Source organism: Pteropus vampyrus, unplaced genomic scaffold (genome assembly GCF_000151845.1).
Source record: "Pteropus vampyrus isolate Shadow unplaced genomic scaffold, Pvam_2.0 Scaffold217, whole genome shotgun sequence".
NCBI classification, from domain to species: Eukaryota; Metazoa; Chordata; class Mammalia; order Chiroptera; family Pteropodidae; genus Pteropus; species Pteropus vampyrus.
Window position 1 is genome coordinate 1,796,095 of NW_011888998.1, and position 16,487 is coordinate 1,812,581.

Here is a 16,487-nt window from a genome sequence, read left to right on the forward strand (position 1 = left end):
GTTTAAAGGTTATGTTTGAGATATGTACAGGTTGCTATTGGGAGCATAAAGAAAGGGCCCTTAGTTCAATCTGGGGGTTCAGAGAAAGGCTTTCCGAAGAACATGGTGTCTGAACAGGCTCAGAGGGCTGAGTTGGAGTCACATTGGCAGAGTGTTGGGAAGGACATGCCCAGGAGAAGGAATAAAATCACAGAGGTATCAAATGCAGGGTAACGAGTGGTTGGAGAGGAGAGGGGGATGCGGGCGTGATAAAGGCCTTGTAAAGGAATCTAGTAGAGAGCCTCCGAAGGGGTCTAAGCTGGAGTGAGATGATCAGATGTACACTTTAGGAAGACCCTCTGGCTGCTCTGTGGAGAAAGCCTTAAAGAGGGAAGGATTCGTAGGAGGTAGAACTATAAGAAGCTGTTGTTAATAGCTGGTGAGAGAAGATAAGGGTTTCATTAGGACAGCAGCAGTTAGGCTAGAAGGAAGGACTAGATTTGGAAAGTATCAAAGGGGAAAAGTTGGTAGACCTCGGAGGTTGGATCTGGGGCGAAGGAAGGAGGAATCCAGGATGACCGTAGGGTTTCTAACTTGGGCGACTGGGTGCTGCCACAGTGGGAACGGGGAGGGAGGAGAAAGTGTGGAGAGGAAAGAAGGAAGTGATAGTTCAGTTTGGAATAATTCGGGGTTGAGATATGGGTGGGCAGATAAACCTGAGGGGGCTGCACATTTGGAATCATCAACACGCGAGTGGAGTGAGGAGGAGACAGAACAGATGCGGTTGCCCAAGCAGAGGGTGTCGTGTGAACAGTGGACTCAGAATGGGATCCTGAACCCACACCAGCATTTCAGGGGTGGACAGAAGAGGAGGAGAACAGAGAAGGTGGTGAACAACAACAACAACAAAACGGGGTCACGAAAGCCAGCGGGCGGAGGGTTTAAGGAAGAAGGGAATGGTCTGTAGAGCCAGATGTAGCAGCCGTGTCCATTGACTACAGAACTGGGCATTGTTGCTGGGGCAGTTTTCGAGGAATGTTGGGAGCAGAAGCCAGGAGACAGCAAATTGGAAAGTAATGGGAAGGGAGAAATGGGAAGCTGGCTGGGCAGGAAAGGAAGAACAGAGAGGGTATTAGCTGGAGGATAAACAATCGAGGGAGAGTGCTCAAGGTGTAGGGTTTTTTTTTCTTCTTTTTTTCTTTTTAAGGCTAGAAGAAGCTTGAACATGTTTATGTGCTGAAGAGAGAGACCCAGTTAAGGAGAAGAGGTGAAGATACAGGGGAGGGAGGGGAAATTCATGGAGCATCATCCTGATGGAGATGGATGGGGCGAGAACACAAGAGAGTCGTACCTCAGCTTCCCCTGAGATCTGAGGAAGAAAGAAAGGCTGAATGCAAGTGCGGATAAGTTAGTGAGGGGGAGAGGCACGGCGCTGCGAGAGATTCTTTCCACTTGCCTCAGTTTTCCTCTTCACAAATGGTGTCTGGTTAAGGCAACTCTTAATACTTTGTTTGTCCCAGCTCAGGGCTGAAAATCCACAGCATTCTCTGGATTGAAAGGCTTAAAGTCAGTCTACCTTGAAGCATTTATCTAATGTCTCCTATCTAAAACACTAGGACCTCCTTTTTTGGGAGACCAGTTTTCCATCTCCAGGCAGCTAAGTTCTGGGTATGCTCGCTCATCCGATTCCTTTGAATTTCAAACAGCAAGACCACCTCGTAGATGAAAAATAAGGGTGGAGAAAGTCAACAGGCAGAGGAATCAGCAGAGTGCTTCATGTACCCTGAATCTGGGTGTGGGCTAATAGGTCTTTGGGATGCTACTTGCTAAAATTTGCTGAGCCAGCCTTGGCCCTTCAGGGTTCTGTGCCTGTGCCTAACAGAGGAAGCGGTTTCTGGAGGTTATGGGGGGGCGCACACATCAGGTTAAGGGGTACCTTTGTTTTAACTCATTTTGGATCTAATGGAACTTGCCACCCAAGAATCTATCTGAACCTTTTTCCTATTATTGTTTTCAACTTTCTAATCAGGAGGAAGAACATGCTTCATGTATTTGTTACCCGCTGGATAAAGCAGTACAATGAAATGTACAAATTTTGATAATTTTATGAAATCATGAACTTCTTGGCTGCTGGCAGTAAGGATCAGAGGTGACTACTTCACACTCACCTCTCCCAAGCTGATCCGAAACGCACGCATACAGCAGGTCCTCAGATAACATCATTTCATTATAATGTTGATGAAAAAATAAAATCTATTCCCAGCCGAGGCCACCGTCTGTGTGGAGTTTGCATGTTCCCTCCGTGTCTGCGTGGGTTTTCTCCGGAGACTCCAGTTTCCTTCCACATTCAAAGCTGTGCCTGTTAGGTGAATCACCGTGCCCACGTGGTCCCCTCTGAGTGAATGCGGGTGTGAGTTTGAGTGCTCCCTGCAGTGGCAGGGCATCCTGTCCCGGGTGGGGTCCCACATTTCGCCCCGAGCTGCTGGGAGAGGCACTGGTCACCCACAACCCTGAATTGGAATAAGTGGGTAAGGAAATGATTATCTCGCTTGTTTCCATTTATCTTTTTAAAGTGGATGGACAGCTCACAATAGCTCACATTTATTTCAGTGGTTAATATTAGAAGTGTTTGGGGTCTTTACTTCAGGGTATGACCAGAAATATGCCCTGGGAACTTTTGTTTATACCAACTAGCCTTTGGTGAAATTGGTTTCGTTATATGTTGTTTTATTTAAAGTTGCAGTTTTCAAGAACCTGTCGATGACATTTAGTAAAAACCTACTGCCCACACAAAGGCCAGTGGTTCTCAGCTTCGGCTGTAGACTAGAATCTCCTGGGGAGTTTTTAAAAACATCACTGCCCTACCACAGACCAGTTAAATCAGAATCTCTCAGGAGAACCTGGGCATCAGGACTGTTCTTGTAAAAAAGTCCCCCAGTGTTTGTAATGAGCAGCCAGAGTTGAGAACACTGAGCCAGGCTAACCTTGTCGTCACAGCCATTTTGTTCATTGTCTTTTCTATGTCATGGCTTCTGAAGAAAAGGGTGCTAACACTGGAGTAAATGAAGGGGACTGCTTGCAGCCAGAGGCAGCTGGCCTTAGAGAGGCTCCGGTCACCCATGTCACTTCCTGCCTGGCTTCCTGAGGGCCTAGGGAAAAATTAATATTTTGGCACAACTGTAATTCATCAGGCACTCGGATCCCACCTGTTGGCAAGCTTTGTTTAATCGCTCATATTGGTGTATTTTGGGAGGATCCTTGTGTAGTCTGAGTAATTATAAAGTCGGTTTCATAGAGCTATATTATACTTTTATCATTTTATTGAGGTATAATTAACATAAAATAAACTGTACACATTTAAAGTGTACGATTTGATAAGTCTTGACTTATGTATATACCTGTGAAACCATTACCACAATCTAGATATTTATCATCCCCGAGTTTCCTTCCACTCCTTTGTAATCTTTTTACCCCTTCTCAGATAGATCTGCTTTTTGTCAATGTAGATTAGTTTTCATTTCATTTTCCAGAATTTTATCCAAATGGAATCTTATATGCTCATAGTCTTTTGTCTGATTTCTTTTACTCAGCATAGTTATTTTGAGATTCATCTGTGTTATTGCATGTGCCAGTAATTCATTCCTTTTTTTGCTTAGTAGTTTTCAATTGTGGGGACATATCACATATTATTAATCTGTTCACCTGTTGCTGGACATTTGGATTGTTTCCAGTTTTTAGATATTATACACAAGGCTGCTATGAATATTCATGTATAGATCTTTGTGCGAACAGGTGCTTTCATTTTCTTGGGTAAGTAAGTAGGAGCATGATGGTTGAGTCATATGGTAGGTGGATATTTACCTTTTCAAGAAGCAGCCTGCGTTCCAAAGTAGTTGTACCATTTTACATTCCCCACCAGCAGTGTCTGAGAGCTGTCCTCTCTAAATTGACTGAAGAGCCCTTGTTTCTGCCTTCTCCTCTTAGCCGATGCCAGATGCGTCCTTCTTTCCTCAGGATATGTGTGAGAGAGATGAGGATCGGAGTTAGGGACCCAGAGGTGGAGCCGTGTGTAGCTGAACGGAAGGGTAGATGGCCGTAATAGATAGATCAGTAAAGTTGTCTTGGTATCTCTTTTTTTCTCCATCTTTCTATTTCTTTTCATCTGTTGTAGACACTCGAGAAATAGGCAGTGGCCCAGATGATGTCACCTAAGTCAGATTATTAATACATTTCTTTTTGTGACTGAATGATATTTTTACCTCTCACCCGCAGATGCCCAGACACCATGCCACAACCCTGCAGACCTGACAGTGGCAGGAAGTAAAAGACTTCCTTGTTTCCTCCGTCCCCACCGTCACCATGTCTTCTACTCAAGGCAATGGGGAACACTGGGAGTCCCTGGAGTCGGTGGGCATCAGCCGCAAAGAGCTGGCCATGGCGGAAGCCCTGCAGATGGAGTATGATGCTCTTTCCCGGCTCCGGCATGACAAGGAGGAAAGCAGAACCAAGCAGAACGCAGATCCCTCTCTCATCAGCTGGGATGAGCCAGTCCTGGACTTCTACAGCAAGTCGGCGGGAAGGCAGAAGGACCTCAAGCTCTTACGCGGTCTTTCTGGCTCTGATCCTACCCTCAATTACAACTCGCTCTCCCCACAGGAAGGGCTGCCCAACCACTCTACCTCCCAGGGTTCCCAGCCTGGCCCAGATCCCTGGTCCAAAGGCTCCCCAGCTAGAGACTATCTCTACATTTTCGACGGTTCAAATGGAGGGCTTTCTTTGTCCCCAGGACCGGAAGATATAGATGGCTCTTCTAAGAAGCTGTCCCCACCTCCTCTGCCTCCCAGAGTCTCTATCTGGGACACCCCTCCTCTGCCTCCCAGAAAGGGATCCCCCTCGTCCTCTAAGATCTCCCAGCCCGGTGACATCAACACTTTTTCTTTGGTCAAACAGCCTCCAGGAAAATTGCTAGGGCGTCAGATCCTAGAAGAAGAGGAGCCGGGAGGTGGGGGTACGGGATGCCTCCTGGGCTCTGTGGACTACGATGGTATCAATGATGCGATCACACGGCTCAACTTGAAGTCAACCTATGATGCAGAGATGTTGCGGGATGCCACCAGGGGCTGGAAGGAGGGCCGGGGGACCCTAGACTTGAGCAAGGATGCTCCTGGAAAACCTGTGGCCCGGAGCAAGACCATGCCTCCTCAGGTGCCCCCCCGCACCTATGCCTCCCGCTACGCCAACCGAAAATGTGGGACACCTGGCAAGAACCACCGGATCTCCGCTGCTTCGGTGAGGACCTTATTGTATTTCTTATGTCCTCCTTTCCTCATGTCATTCAGAAATAGAATAGTCCCTCTTTCTTCTTTGTTGTTTCAAATCTGCTACATACTCATCTCTATAGTCCTTTCTTCCCCTCTGCTTCTGTCATCGGGCCTCTGGGCCCTGATGGGGGAGAGGAAAAGGGACACCTCGAGACGTGGCTCATTTCTAGGGCTGAGTTTTGTGTATCTTGTGTATTTTGTGTATCTTCTGGGGGCGGGTGTTTTAGGATCCCAGTTCCTAGTGTGTGCCTGCTTAATGACGTGAGGGCTGAACCGGGGTCATGGCACTCATCGTTGACTCTGGCCGAATGGCCTTATTGACTGGAACATGTTGCTTCTGCTTTCTGACTTTCTGCTCTGCCAAAAATGCTGCGTGGTGATGAGGCTCAGTCCTCACATGAACTGTTGTATGGTGCTCATTGGACACCAGACCCTGGTCCAGACACCCCCAGGAACCCTGCGTGTTGGTCCAAGGCCTGTTGGTCTCTCTCATTCCAAAACTGGCTTGTTCTCACTCTCTCTCTCTCTCTCTCTCTCTCTGTCTCTTTCTTTCTGTCTTTCTCCCTCTGTCTCTCTCTGCCCTCTCTCTCTGTCTATCTCTCTGTGTCTCTGTTTATAGCTCCCTGTTCTCTCCCTGTCTCTCTACCTTTCTCTGTCTCTCTTCTATTGCGGTAAAATATACATAACATTAGATTTACTATCTTAACCAGTTTTAAGAATACAGTGCATCAGCATTAAGTACATTCATATTGTTCTGCAACCATCACCACATTCATCTCCTCGCATTGAAAATATTTAGAAAAAATATGCAGTGCGACAATAATAATTTTACTTTTATCAGAACATAATATAAAATAGCAAAATATTTACAAAGAAGCACAGTGTGGGTTCGAGGGCAGCTTTAATCTTTTTTTCTGGTTTAAAAAGTGCCAGCAGCATCTCCATGGGTGGGACCTGAAGACTGCTTTATGTTTCCCCTGGGGCCCTGGAAGCCTTGGCCCTAGAAGAGGTCCCCCCACCTTCCGTGGCCGATGACTTCTGTAGGAACAGCGTTCCACCTCATCCCTGTTTCCTCTTTATTCATTGTCTAAGGGACACTGGGGCTTTCCCACCTTGTGTCCCAGCAATTGGGATCCTTCACAACCCTGGAAAAGCCACGTGGTCCTTCTTTCCTGTGCTTCTGCTAAGAGAGCCCTTGAAAAGCAGCATCGGCTCCTGGGTTAAGTCACAGCTGTAGAGCTCAGGGATTTTTAAAGGCCCTGCTCTGAGAGGTGGGGCTGTTCCCACTATTTATAGGGACAGGCAGAGTCCTATTCCCAGCTCCGAGTTCCCCACACAAGGCTGGGCCTGCTTGCTGGGTCCTGCCACCCTGGTAGGTAGTCACTTCTGTGGTTCCCTCTACCCGCCCCCTACTCCCTTCCCCTTCCCCCAACCCCTGTGTGTCATCAGAGTTCTGAGAGGGAGCTCTGTCCAGAGTCTCCTTGAAGAAGCTAGGGCAAAGCACAAAAAGCTCTTGCCCATTCTTAGTGGGGAAATGCGGCCTTGGTCTTCTCCAGCTCAGCTCAGTGCAGGGGCCCATCTCACTGGGCAGGGGGACCCCTCAGGCCTTCGGCCTGTACCCCCACCCCGCCGTCGCCGGGCTTCCAGCCGGAGGGACCCTCCTTATCCCAGACCTGTGGAGCCAACTCTGGAAATGGTTGGCTCCAAATGCCAGCTTGGTACCCCCGCTGCCAGCCTCTGCACGGCAGACTCCCCCAGTCGGCACCGGGCGATGCCACCAGGGCCTTCCAGCAGGGCGAACGTAAGTGGCTTTTGTTTTCCTATGGAACCAGGGAGTGGTACTAAAAGGGCATGAAAATGGCCTTTCAGTAGCTACTCTGTTCTCTATCCCTCCCCCTCGCCTTCCCCTCCTCTCTCTGTCTCTCTTTCTCTTTCTGTTGCTCCCTCTCTGATGCTCTGTGGCTCTCTCGCCCTTGCTTTTGTGGGTTAATTGCTGACAGTGGTACTATTGTTTTGACTGGGACACAGGCACAAACTTGGCAGGGCCAGGGCCTCACATGTCAACTGCCCCCACTGCCTCCCTCCCCTCCCTGCTCACCCAGGGGAGCAAGGCTAATGGGAGAGGGTCGCTCCGAGGAAACACTGGCTATTCAAATGAGGAGCTCAGTGCTGCCATCTGCTCAAGGGGCGGGAGGACATGAGAATAGCCAGAGGGAGGATGAGAGGTGAGGCACTGCTGGGTATGTAGACCTAAGCTCTGGGCTCCCCAGAAGCAGCTGTTGGCACTGACTGCCAGCACTCCATCACGGCTGCGGCTTCATTCCCCTGGGGGGCCCTCCCCTGGTGGCTCTGGGCAGGCCCACCAGGCAGAAACCTGTCATGCACCAGCTCCCCTACTTCCTGCTCCTGGGGGCTGGGAGGCAGGCCTAGCCAGAGGGCTTCTTTAGCACTCTTCAAGATTTAGTGAAAGCAATGCTTGGGCTATGGGAGACAGTTTGAGGTCTTGTTGGAGAGAATCCCCACCACCACACATGTGTTCTTGGGCAGGAAGTGGGGCTCAGGCAGTCTCCCTGACATTATGGCTATTTAGAGCCAAAAGACTTGGAAACAGGAGGAGCTAAGCCTTCTAGCAGGTTCTCTCCTGCCCAGAAAGCTGTTCTGACCTCAAATAGCATTGACTGAGAGGGCACGTGTGTCTGTCATTGCCTCCATGTAAGGGGTCTTGGTCTTTCTCTGCTTTGGGTCCCTGGGGCTTCCTGTGGATGTTGAGGCTTTTGCCTAGGGCCCAGCTCTCCTGGGGACCGTTTGGGCGGTCCCCTTGCCCTGGCTTCCATGGCGGAGCAGGACAAACAGCTGCCTGCTCAGCTCCCCGCCAGCTTCTGGGAGCACCCCCTAAAAGCCAGCCTGGTGGCCCAGCAGTGCTGTGTTTATAACCTGCTGAACTGAGCTTAGACACTGTCCCCTTGGGAAGGAGGTTTGGCCACACTCTTGTCCATCCCGCACAGGCTTCCAGACTCTGCCAAAGCTTCAAGTTTTCTCTTTCAACTTGGCTCATGGTCTTCTAGGATAGCAGATAAATATATTCCTGCATTTCCCATATTTTCTTGGGCTCCTTTCACTGAATGTTGAATGCCTAGAAAGTCTTCCCACCTGGAGTTTAATAGTTTCGATCGGGGAGCAGTGGAAGAGGATGCCGTGAGGGAAAAGGCACTGAGTCAGCTGCTCTTCTCTTAAAGGCGGGCTCGCGGCCCCACACCATCGCCAATGGCCACGAGTTGTTTGAGGTCTCAGAGGAGAGAGATGAGGAAGTTGCTGCATTTTGCCACATGCTGGATATGTAAGAGTTAAAGGACGGGGGTCGTAGAGGGTTGTGGGGCTGGGGAGGAGGGGTCACCTCCCTTTTTCTAGGAAGGAAGAAGAGCCACATTTAATCAATTTCAGTTCAGAGCTATGGGATGCTTCCTACAACAGTTGTTTGTGGACTTTATGAAATCTTAGAAGTTTCATATTTTTTACAAAATTCATAAAACCTCCACCTAACAGTCAAATTACCTCATCACTTCGGGCTCAGTTGCCCTTAGGAGCAGGTACGCCCCAGATGGAGATAAAAGTGTTATCTGGAGTTAAAAAAGAAAGGAAGTGGATTCAGAAGAATTTTCCGTTGTACTTAGCGTGGAAAGCTTTGTCATTTTAGAGCTATCCTTACTGGTTCATTGCTTGGGAAACATTTTGCAACTGTAGCAAATGTATCAAGAACATGATTTCCCAGAGCTGCTTCCCCAGAGGGCCCTGCTGAGTGGGGACAGAGGGGCCCTCGGGCCCCAGGGAGGGAGGTCCCAGCAGGCCTGTTCTCCACTGCTCTCTTCTGAAGGTAGAGTGGGGATCCTTCTTCTCTCCCTGCACAGCCTTCGATCTGGCTCTGATATCCAAGACTACTTCCTCACCGGATATGTCTGGAGTGCTGTCACCCCGAGCCCAGAGCATCTTGGGGATGAGGTCAACCTGAAGGTGACAGTATTGTGTGACAGCCTGCAGGAACCACTCACTTTTACCTGCAACTGTAAGTTAGTGGGGGAGGCGGGATGAGTCTACTTGGAGGTGGGGTGGGATTCTTTGGCCTCAGTTCCCACCTCACCTTGCGGCCCAGATGAGGGGCAGTGAGGAAGCTCCTTTGGGAGACTGACTCTAGGTCCAGCTTCTTAGGTCCATGGTCACTTCCTCTGCCCTCCATTGCTCTATCTGTTTGGTGACAAGGCTGGGGCATGCTTAGCCAGGAATGGGGGATCAGGATCGACGCCGAGCCCTGCCTTCCTCAGTGTCTCCACATTGCTTCTCTGCCACACCCCTTACAGGCTCCTCCACTGTGGACTTGCTCATCTACCAGACCCTGTGCTACACCCGAGATGAGCTGAGGGATGTGGATGTGAGTGACTTTGTGCTGAAGCCCTGTGGGCTGGAGGAGTTCCTGCAGAAGTGAGTGAACTGGTGGGGACAGGCAGGGTAGGAATTGGCAATGCCTTCTGGGTAGTAGGATTGTCAGGGGCTTCCTAGGGGAGGCGCTGGGCTCCAGGCCTGGGGCTGGCAGCTCCCCCGTAATCCGACAGGCAGGACTCCTGCTTTCTGGGCACACTCTCAGCCACGTCGCACTTTCCCCGGGAGCTCCATCTTCCAGCAGGGTTGGCCGGCTTCCTGAGCCAAAATTGTGGAAAGAGCCTGGAGCTGGATGGAATTAGGCAGACTAGGTCATATCTGCTTGCAGACTTCTGCATGTGGGGAGATGTGTGTGGGGTGGCAGGGGGACTGTGTGGGGTTTTCCTCCTGCCCTAGATTATGTGTGGTACCCTTATGGCGCGGGGCAGAAGGAGGACTGGGCTGAAGTGCCCAGTGGAACCTAGGGGAACTGTTCCAGTTGCTCTCTCTTCCCCCTTCCCCTGCCATTAAGCCTTTCCCTGCTGGCATATGCAATTGGTTATCTTCCTCACCAAAGGCTTGCTGCAAGCGCCTCTACATCCAGTGCCCTCTGCAGCAAGCGGCCTCCCTGGACAGTCTGGTGTGGACCGCTGTCTGGGGGCTCTGGAGTGCTGGCTGGAGGGGAGATTACAATGCTCAGGTGGTACAGCTGGGTGGCAGGCTGAGGAATCAGCCAGAGGGCAGCGGGTAAGAAAAGAGAGCTGCTCCCCTCCCCAGTCTTCTGGTTTCCTGCTGCCCTGGGAAAGCAAGCCTGGGAAAGGAGAGGCCCGTGTCGTAGTTCTTAGAAGAGCCTGTAAGTGTTACCACTTGCCTGTTGTCTTATATCAGGTGTGGATGCAGGATGATTGATCTATGGCTAGAGCGGTTCTCAGCTGGTTTCCTTAACCTGAAGGATGCTGAGGGCCTCTGTGCCCTCAGCTGGGAAAAGAAAGGTGTGGGGCCCCATGCAGCACGACTCCAGGGAGAGCCGTTCAGGAGTTTCTGTGTGTGTCCTTGCTTTCTCCTGCAGGAATGAGAGCGGTTCTAGAGCAGGGTCTCCTGGCAGAGAGCTTCCCAGGCATCCTGCCACTGTCGTAAGAGAACAAAGGGCAAAGTAGGTCATACCATATGGCTGGTTTGGGTTCTGGCTTGTCACTTACTAGTTGTGAAACTGTGACCTTCAGTTTCTTCTATAAGATATAGTGAGGATTAAATGAACAATCAGTAAATATTAGCAGGGAAGGACCAGTTCAAAGAGAGGAATTCGTGGGGATTGGATTGGATGGATACTCTAATTTCCCTCGACAGTCCCCTAGTCCTTGAGCGCCCAAGTCCAGAGATGGTAGATGAGCTGTCAGGTTCTGACTTCCTGCCAAGACCCAGGAGGAATGCTCAGGGTGAGGTGGAACAGGTTCGACGGTCCTGGGGTCATGCCTCCCCAACTCTAACCTGAATGCACACACAGGAAACCCTTCCACAGAGAAGGTCGACAAGTCCCCAGGGGGCCCGTGTCCATGACTCTTGTCCAGGAGTCCCCTTCCCCTGCCCAGGTTCTTCTCTTCCCTCCCATCACCGGAAAAGTCCAAACTCCTGAGCACAAGACAGCTGCCTCGGGTGGGATGGAAAGGACTCTCTGGGGGTTTCAGAAGCCTGTTAACTCTCAAGAAAGCCCTGTGGTTTCCCACCCTGTCTAGTGGGAGGGGCTGATGCAAGGGGGAATGGCAGGTCCAGGATGCAGGCTGCTCTCAGATAAGAACCCCGAGACGGTCCTGGGGGAGGGTTGGGTTTCCTGCCTCCTCCCCCACTCCCACCACACTCTTCCTTCCTTCCAGGGCGCTCCCACCAGACCAGCCCCACAGCCCAGCCTCTTTAGTCCCAGGTTTTGGCTGCAGCTCAGACTTAGCAGGTTGAGGCCTAGATCAAAGGCTTGGCGCCTCGGGATGTGGAGAAACCCCCTTAAGTCCTAGCTGGACCCTGACTGGCCTTGGGCCCGGGGAACCTCTGTCGGCTCTGCACACACCCCTTCCCTTTTCTCCTTTTCTCTCTTCTCCATTGCTGGCCTAGACTCCCAGCTCTGCTGAGGAAGGAAGTCTCTTTCCGGCTTCTGTTTCTCAGCTGCTGGGACCCAACCCAGGCCCGCAGTGTTGGCCCGCAGGTAGGACTCACTCTGCCCCTCTTCTGGGTTTCCTTTTTGACTGAGCTGTGATTTGGGAGGGAGGAAAAAGCTGGATCATAGAGGGACTCCCTAGGCCCTCCTTCTCTGGGACTTTTGGGGCTGGGGTAGTGTCTCACGTGTTGCTGCTTGTGCAGCGGGAATGGCATGCAGGCAGATGTCTGTCAAGAAGTCCATAGATATTTATAAAGTTATTTACAATCAGGCAGGACCCACCGGGGGAGGGGAGAAGGAACCTTTCATGGGCTTCGGGATAACAGATCTGGAATCTTGCTGGGTTTTTTGCTTGGTTGATCTTGGCACCCCAGCTGGTAACAAACAGTGGTGGGTGGGAGACTTAGGACCTCGCTGAGCTCCATGCTCAAGCTTGAACACAGGCCGACTTCCAACATGTCCCAGGTACCAAGGTCAAGGGAGTGGGGTTTAAACACTGTCCCCTGAGTTGTCCCTCTGTTCCCCACCCCACCAGAAGTTCCACCCTGGAGTAAACTGGCGATAACAACATAGGTAATAAATAACTGGGAAAGTCAATGTACAGACCAAGGGTTCAGTATTTTAGGTGGCTTTCAGTTAGACAGAACTTTGTTCCTTCCCTGAGCTCTACCATGACATTTTCCAGGAGCCAAGGTCGGGGACACAACACAGGTACCATCCCCGGTACCTCCCCTTCTTCCTGTTTCTCTCTCCCCAAGGCTCAGGTCTACATCTCCCTTCCCACTGAGTCCCCAGGATGCTAATGATCTTGTCCTCCTGTCCCACCAGCAAGCATGCCCTGGGCAGCCATGAGTACATTCAATACTGCCGCAAGTTTGACATTGACATTCGGCTACAGCTGATGGAGCAAAAAGCCGTACGCAGTGACCTGGCCCGGACGGTTCGTGTCAGGGAGATGGGGTGGCAGAGGGTGAAATGGAACATGTTCAGTGGGAGTGGGGCAGGGGCGCTGGGCCGAGATGAAGACACCACCCCTCCCTGAATAGGGCACTTCTTACACAGGTGAACGATGACCAGAGCCCCTCCACTTTGAACTACCTCGTCCATCTGCAAGAGAGGCCAGTCAAACAGACCATCAGCAGGTGAGAGTAGGTACCATCTTGGATGTGGGCCGAGCAGGAAGTCTGAGGGGACCCCAGCAGATAATCTTGCTTACCTTTCTGCTAGGTCCAGGGCTTTTTGCAGGTCTTGGGGGTGGGGCCCAAGAGTCTCAAGGGGAAGATGCCCGCTCCAGGCGTGTTACATCGCTTCCCTATGGTGCTTTGCCATCATTTTCCAGGTGAGAGGTGGCAAAATAGAATGGACTCACTGTCCTTAAGTCTTCAACAGTCTTCATGGGACATATGGAAAGATTGGGAATGCCTTTAAACCAGAGCTGTGGAGAGGGAGGGAGAAAATGGGTCTCCCAGCGTACAGGGTCTGTCCTGACCTCTCTTATGACTTTTCCCTGCCCCCAACTCCCCAGGCAGGCCCTGAGTCTTCTGTTCGACACTTACCACAATGAGGTGGATGCCTTCCTGCTGGCTGATGTGAGTACAGATCCTGGGGCAGGCCCAGCTGCCCAAAGCTCCTTCCCTCCTCTCCCCCAGTCCTCCTGGGATCAGCCTTCCCTAGAAGGGATCTGGAGTGGACACTGAAGATGTGTCAGGATGTTCATTTCCCTGAGTCCTGGGCAGACCTAGACCGTTGGCTGTTGGGCAGCTGGCAAGTGTGTGGAGAGGGGTTCCGCTCTTTTGTAGAAGCAGGTCAGGAACCATGCCCGATCCCTGTCTCTGGAGTAGGGCGTCTGTAAAGCTAAGGGGCATGGGTTTGTCATCCCCGCTGGTGTACTTGAATGTGCTCTGGGTGTGTCTTGTGAGCAATGAACGCCCAGAAACCTCTGATCTGAGAGGTTCTGCAGTTCTGGTGTCACGAGTGGAAGACCATCAGGAGGTGGAGGGTCCCAGAGGCAGGAAAGGGCCAGGACTCTCTTCACTTGGAGTTTGAAACCTCAAAACCATAACAATAAACATTTGCCCCAAATGTCTTGAAGCTAAAGAAAATCAGATCGGGATCTTCAAAAACAATTCCTGTCTCACTGATCCAGTCAGTAGTGCTCATGGACTCTCTTCCCTTTTGGGGAGTTCAGCATTATATCTAGTTCAACCCTTGTCCCATTGCCTGAATCCCTTCTCTAGCAGCCTCTGCCTGACCACTTCCTGTGATGAGGGGTGAGTTCTCTGAACACCTTTTCTGTGCTAGTCTAGCCCTGTGTTAGTGGCTGCTCTGGACAGAGCAGCATGAGAATTGTCTTAGCTTTCAGGGCGCTTGTGTTCCCAGTAGAAAAATGGAACAGTAACATAAAGCTATCAGTAGATGGAACAGGGTATAATGAGTTAATCAAGGTCTCTTGGAGAGGGATAGATAGGGGGACTAGCCAGGGAAGGCTTTGGGACAGAGGCTGGATTTTAGCTGGTCCATGGTTTGAATGTATACAGGTAATTAGGGCAGGTCTGGTGAGGGAATTCCAAATGAGAAAACTGCAGAAGCCTAAGTGCAGAGGTGACCAAGTGGGTGTGGCATGTCCATTGTACTGAGGCAAGATCTGTCTGGAAATTCTAGATGGTAGTGTGAGAAATAAGGCTGCGTGGGCAAGTAGGGCCTCAGTGTGGTCTCTTCGGCCTCTTTGCTATCCCAGTGGATTGATTTTATTAAAACTGCATGTCTCTACGGGAAACCTTGCGTGCATTTGAATAGTTTAAGTAGACTGCAGCTGGGAGTAAGAGGCAGCTCAGGGAGATGGCTGAGAGAACTGGGGAACGTGGGGGTGCCTCATTTAATTCAGTAGGAGCGATTATTTGCTGCTGATGGATGTTTGAAAAGAAAGCATGGATTCCACTGGTTGCTCCTGGGGGTCATGAGCCCACACTCCTCCCAGCCTGTTCCTTCAATGTGGGGCACTGGAGGCTGAGAGAACTAGCCTGCCAGCCTCCCTGTGCCCCTCTCACAGGGGGACTTCCCACTGAAGGCTGACAGGGTGGTCCAGTCTGTTAAGGCCATCTGCAACGCCCTGGCCGCCGTGGAAACCCCCGAGATCACCAGTGCTCTCAACCAGCTGCCCCCCTGCCCCTCTCGCGTGCAGCCTAAAATTCAGAAGGTAATGGGGGCCCAGAGCACTAGCGTGGGGGAAGGGGAGGAGAGGATGTGACAGGTGACTGGGTAGTCAGCTATTCAGCTACCAAAAGGCTCTCTTCTCCACCTGCATCTTTTGTGTTTGAATAGTTTAACCACAAGAGAAATGGATGCTGAGTGTGTCCCCTCTTCCTGACAACGAGGGTGGGCTAGGGTCTGACCCCTGGGACTGATTGCCAGGAGCCCAGACTCGCAAAAGCTTTACTCACAGTCACTGAGGTATTGCCTGGCAGTCTGCAAACCCACCAGGATGGAAAACCAAAATCTCCCCGAGCCAGGGGCTCCGTGACTCCACAGTGGCGGCTGCGTGCTGTGTAGACAGGGCCGACACGACAGGCGCTTGGCCTGTAGTGGAGTGGCCTGAGGGTTGGAGTGTCCCATCTGGGTGGACACGATGATTTTACCCTTGGCCTGGCTCACTCTGTCCATCACGCGGATCTGGTACAAACCATTACTCCGTCCTCCCTGGGGAATCTCTGTTCCTCAAACTTCAGTCGAGTCTGGTCCAGATGAGCGCAGCTGTGAAAAACCTTTCTTCCAGCTGCGACAGGAAAGGCTGTGGCCCTGAAGCTCCCCTCCCTCTTATTTTTCCCCCATAGGACCCTACCGTCTTGGCTGTGAGGGAAAACCGAGGTAAGGGAACTGCTCTCCGTCTTTATCCAGTAGGGGCAGCTGCAAACTGTGGACTCTGTCCAGATTCCTTTTTCTCGCTGGCCCCCTTGATTGATGGGTCCAGGTCTGCCTGTGTGTGTGTGTTTTCCTATATGAGGCATGGACACAGCTGGAAAGCACATTTCTTTCCACAAAATGTTTTCCCATTATTTTTACTAGTTATTCCTGTGGTGTCCCTGGGAGATGGCGATGAGGTGGTGTAAATGTGAGGGTGGGGGTGGTGAGGCAGTTGGCCCTGGGTTCCAGATGGGAAAACTCTCCCTTGGGAAGGTTGTGATTATTCTCCCGGCTGCTCACAATCCCTGCATTTCCAAGTTGGGGTAGGCCTGGGGAGAGGGTGATAAAGAATTTTTCGCTAGGATTTTCCCTGAGTCTTTTAAGCAGAACTTTGGCCTACAAAGCCCATATCTCTGGGGTTTTTGGTCAGTGATTACCAGTCTTTTGGGTTTCATGGACCAATAAAGTGTCCCCAAAAGTATTATTTTGGGGATTAACATAGAAATTGTCAGCTCATATTTTGCCAAGAAAACTTAACTGATTCACACTATTTCCTAAAAGAAAGTACATTTAACATTAAAGTCGCGATACGTAAAAATAAGGACATTTAAAATTTAATATGTTATTTTATGAGAAGCTCATGACATGCTCCTATTTTTTTCACATTCTACCACAGATGGGTGAACTTTGTCACAGCTATTAGAAAACCGGCTGGCATTTGGGGACAATTT

At 50.8% G+C, this 16,487-nt stretch overlaps 1 protein-coding gene across 2 annotated transcripts in view; it reads left to right on the forward strand.

The window, feature by feature from the left end:
- Positions 1-16,487, forward strand: part of PIK3C2B (phosphatidylinositol-4-phosphate 3-kinase catalytic subunit type 2 beta) — a 61,883-nt gene that overhangs the window by 15,925 nt on the left and 29,471 nt on the right. For both annotated transcript variants that reach the window (XM_011373020.2, XM_011373021.2), the window contains exons 2-10: positions 4,252-5,268; positions 8,537-8,637; positions 9,206-9,360; positions 9,653-9,773; positions 12,685-12,796; positions 12,919-12,998; positions 13,382-13,445; positions 14,906-15,052; positions 15,687-15,720. In XM_011373020.2, the coding sequence (XP_011371322.1) occupies positions 4,339-5,268; positions 8,537-8,637; positions 9,206-9,360; positions 9,653-9,773; positions 12,685-12,796; positions 12,919-12,998; positions 13,382-13,445; positions 14,906-15,052; positions 15,687-15,720 (1,744 nt within the window). In that variant the 5' untranslated portion in view covers positions 4,252-4,338. The remainder of the gene's footprint in view (positions 1-4,251; positions 5,269-8,536; positions 8,638-9,205; positions 9,361-9,652; positions 9,774-12,684; positions 12,797-12,918; positions 12,999-13,381; positions 13,446-14,905; positions 15,053-15,686; positions 15,721-16,487) is intronic.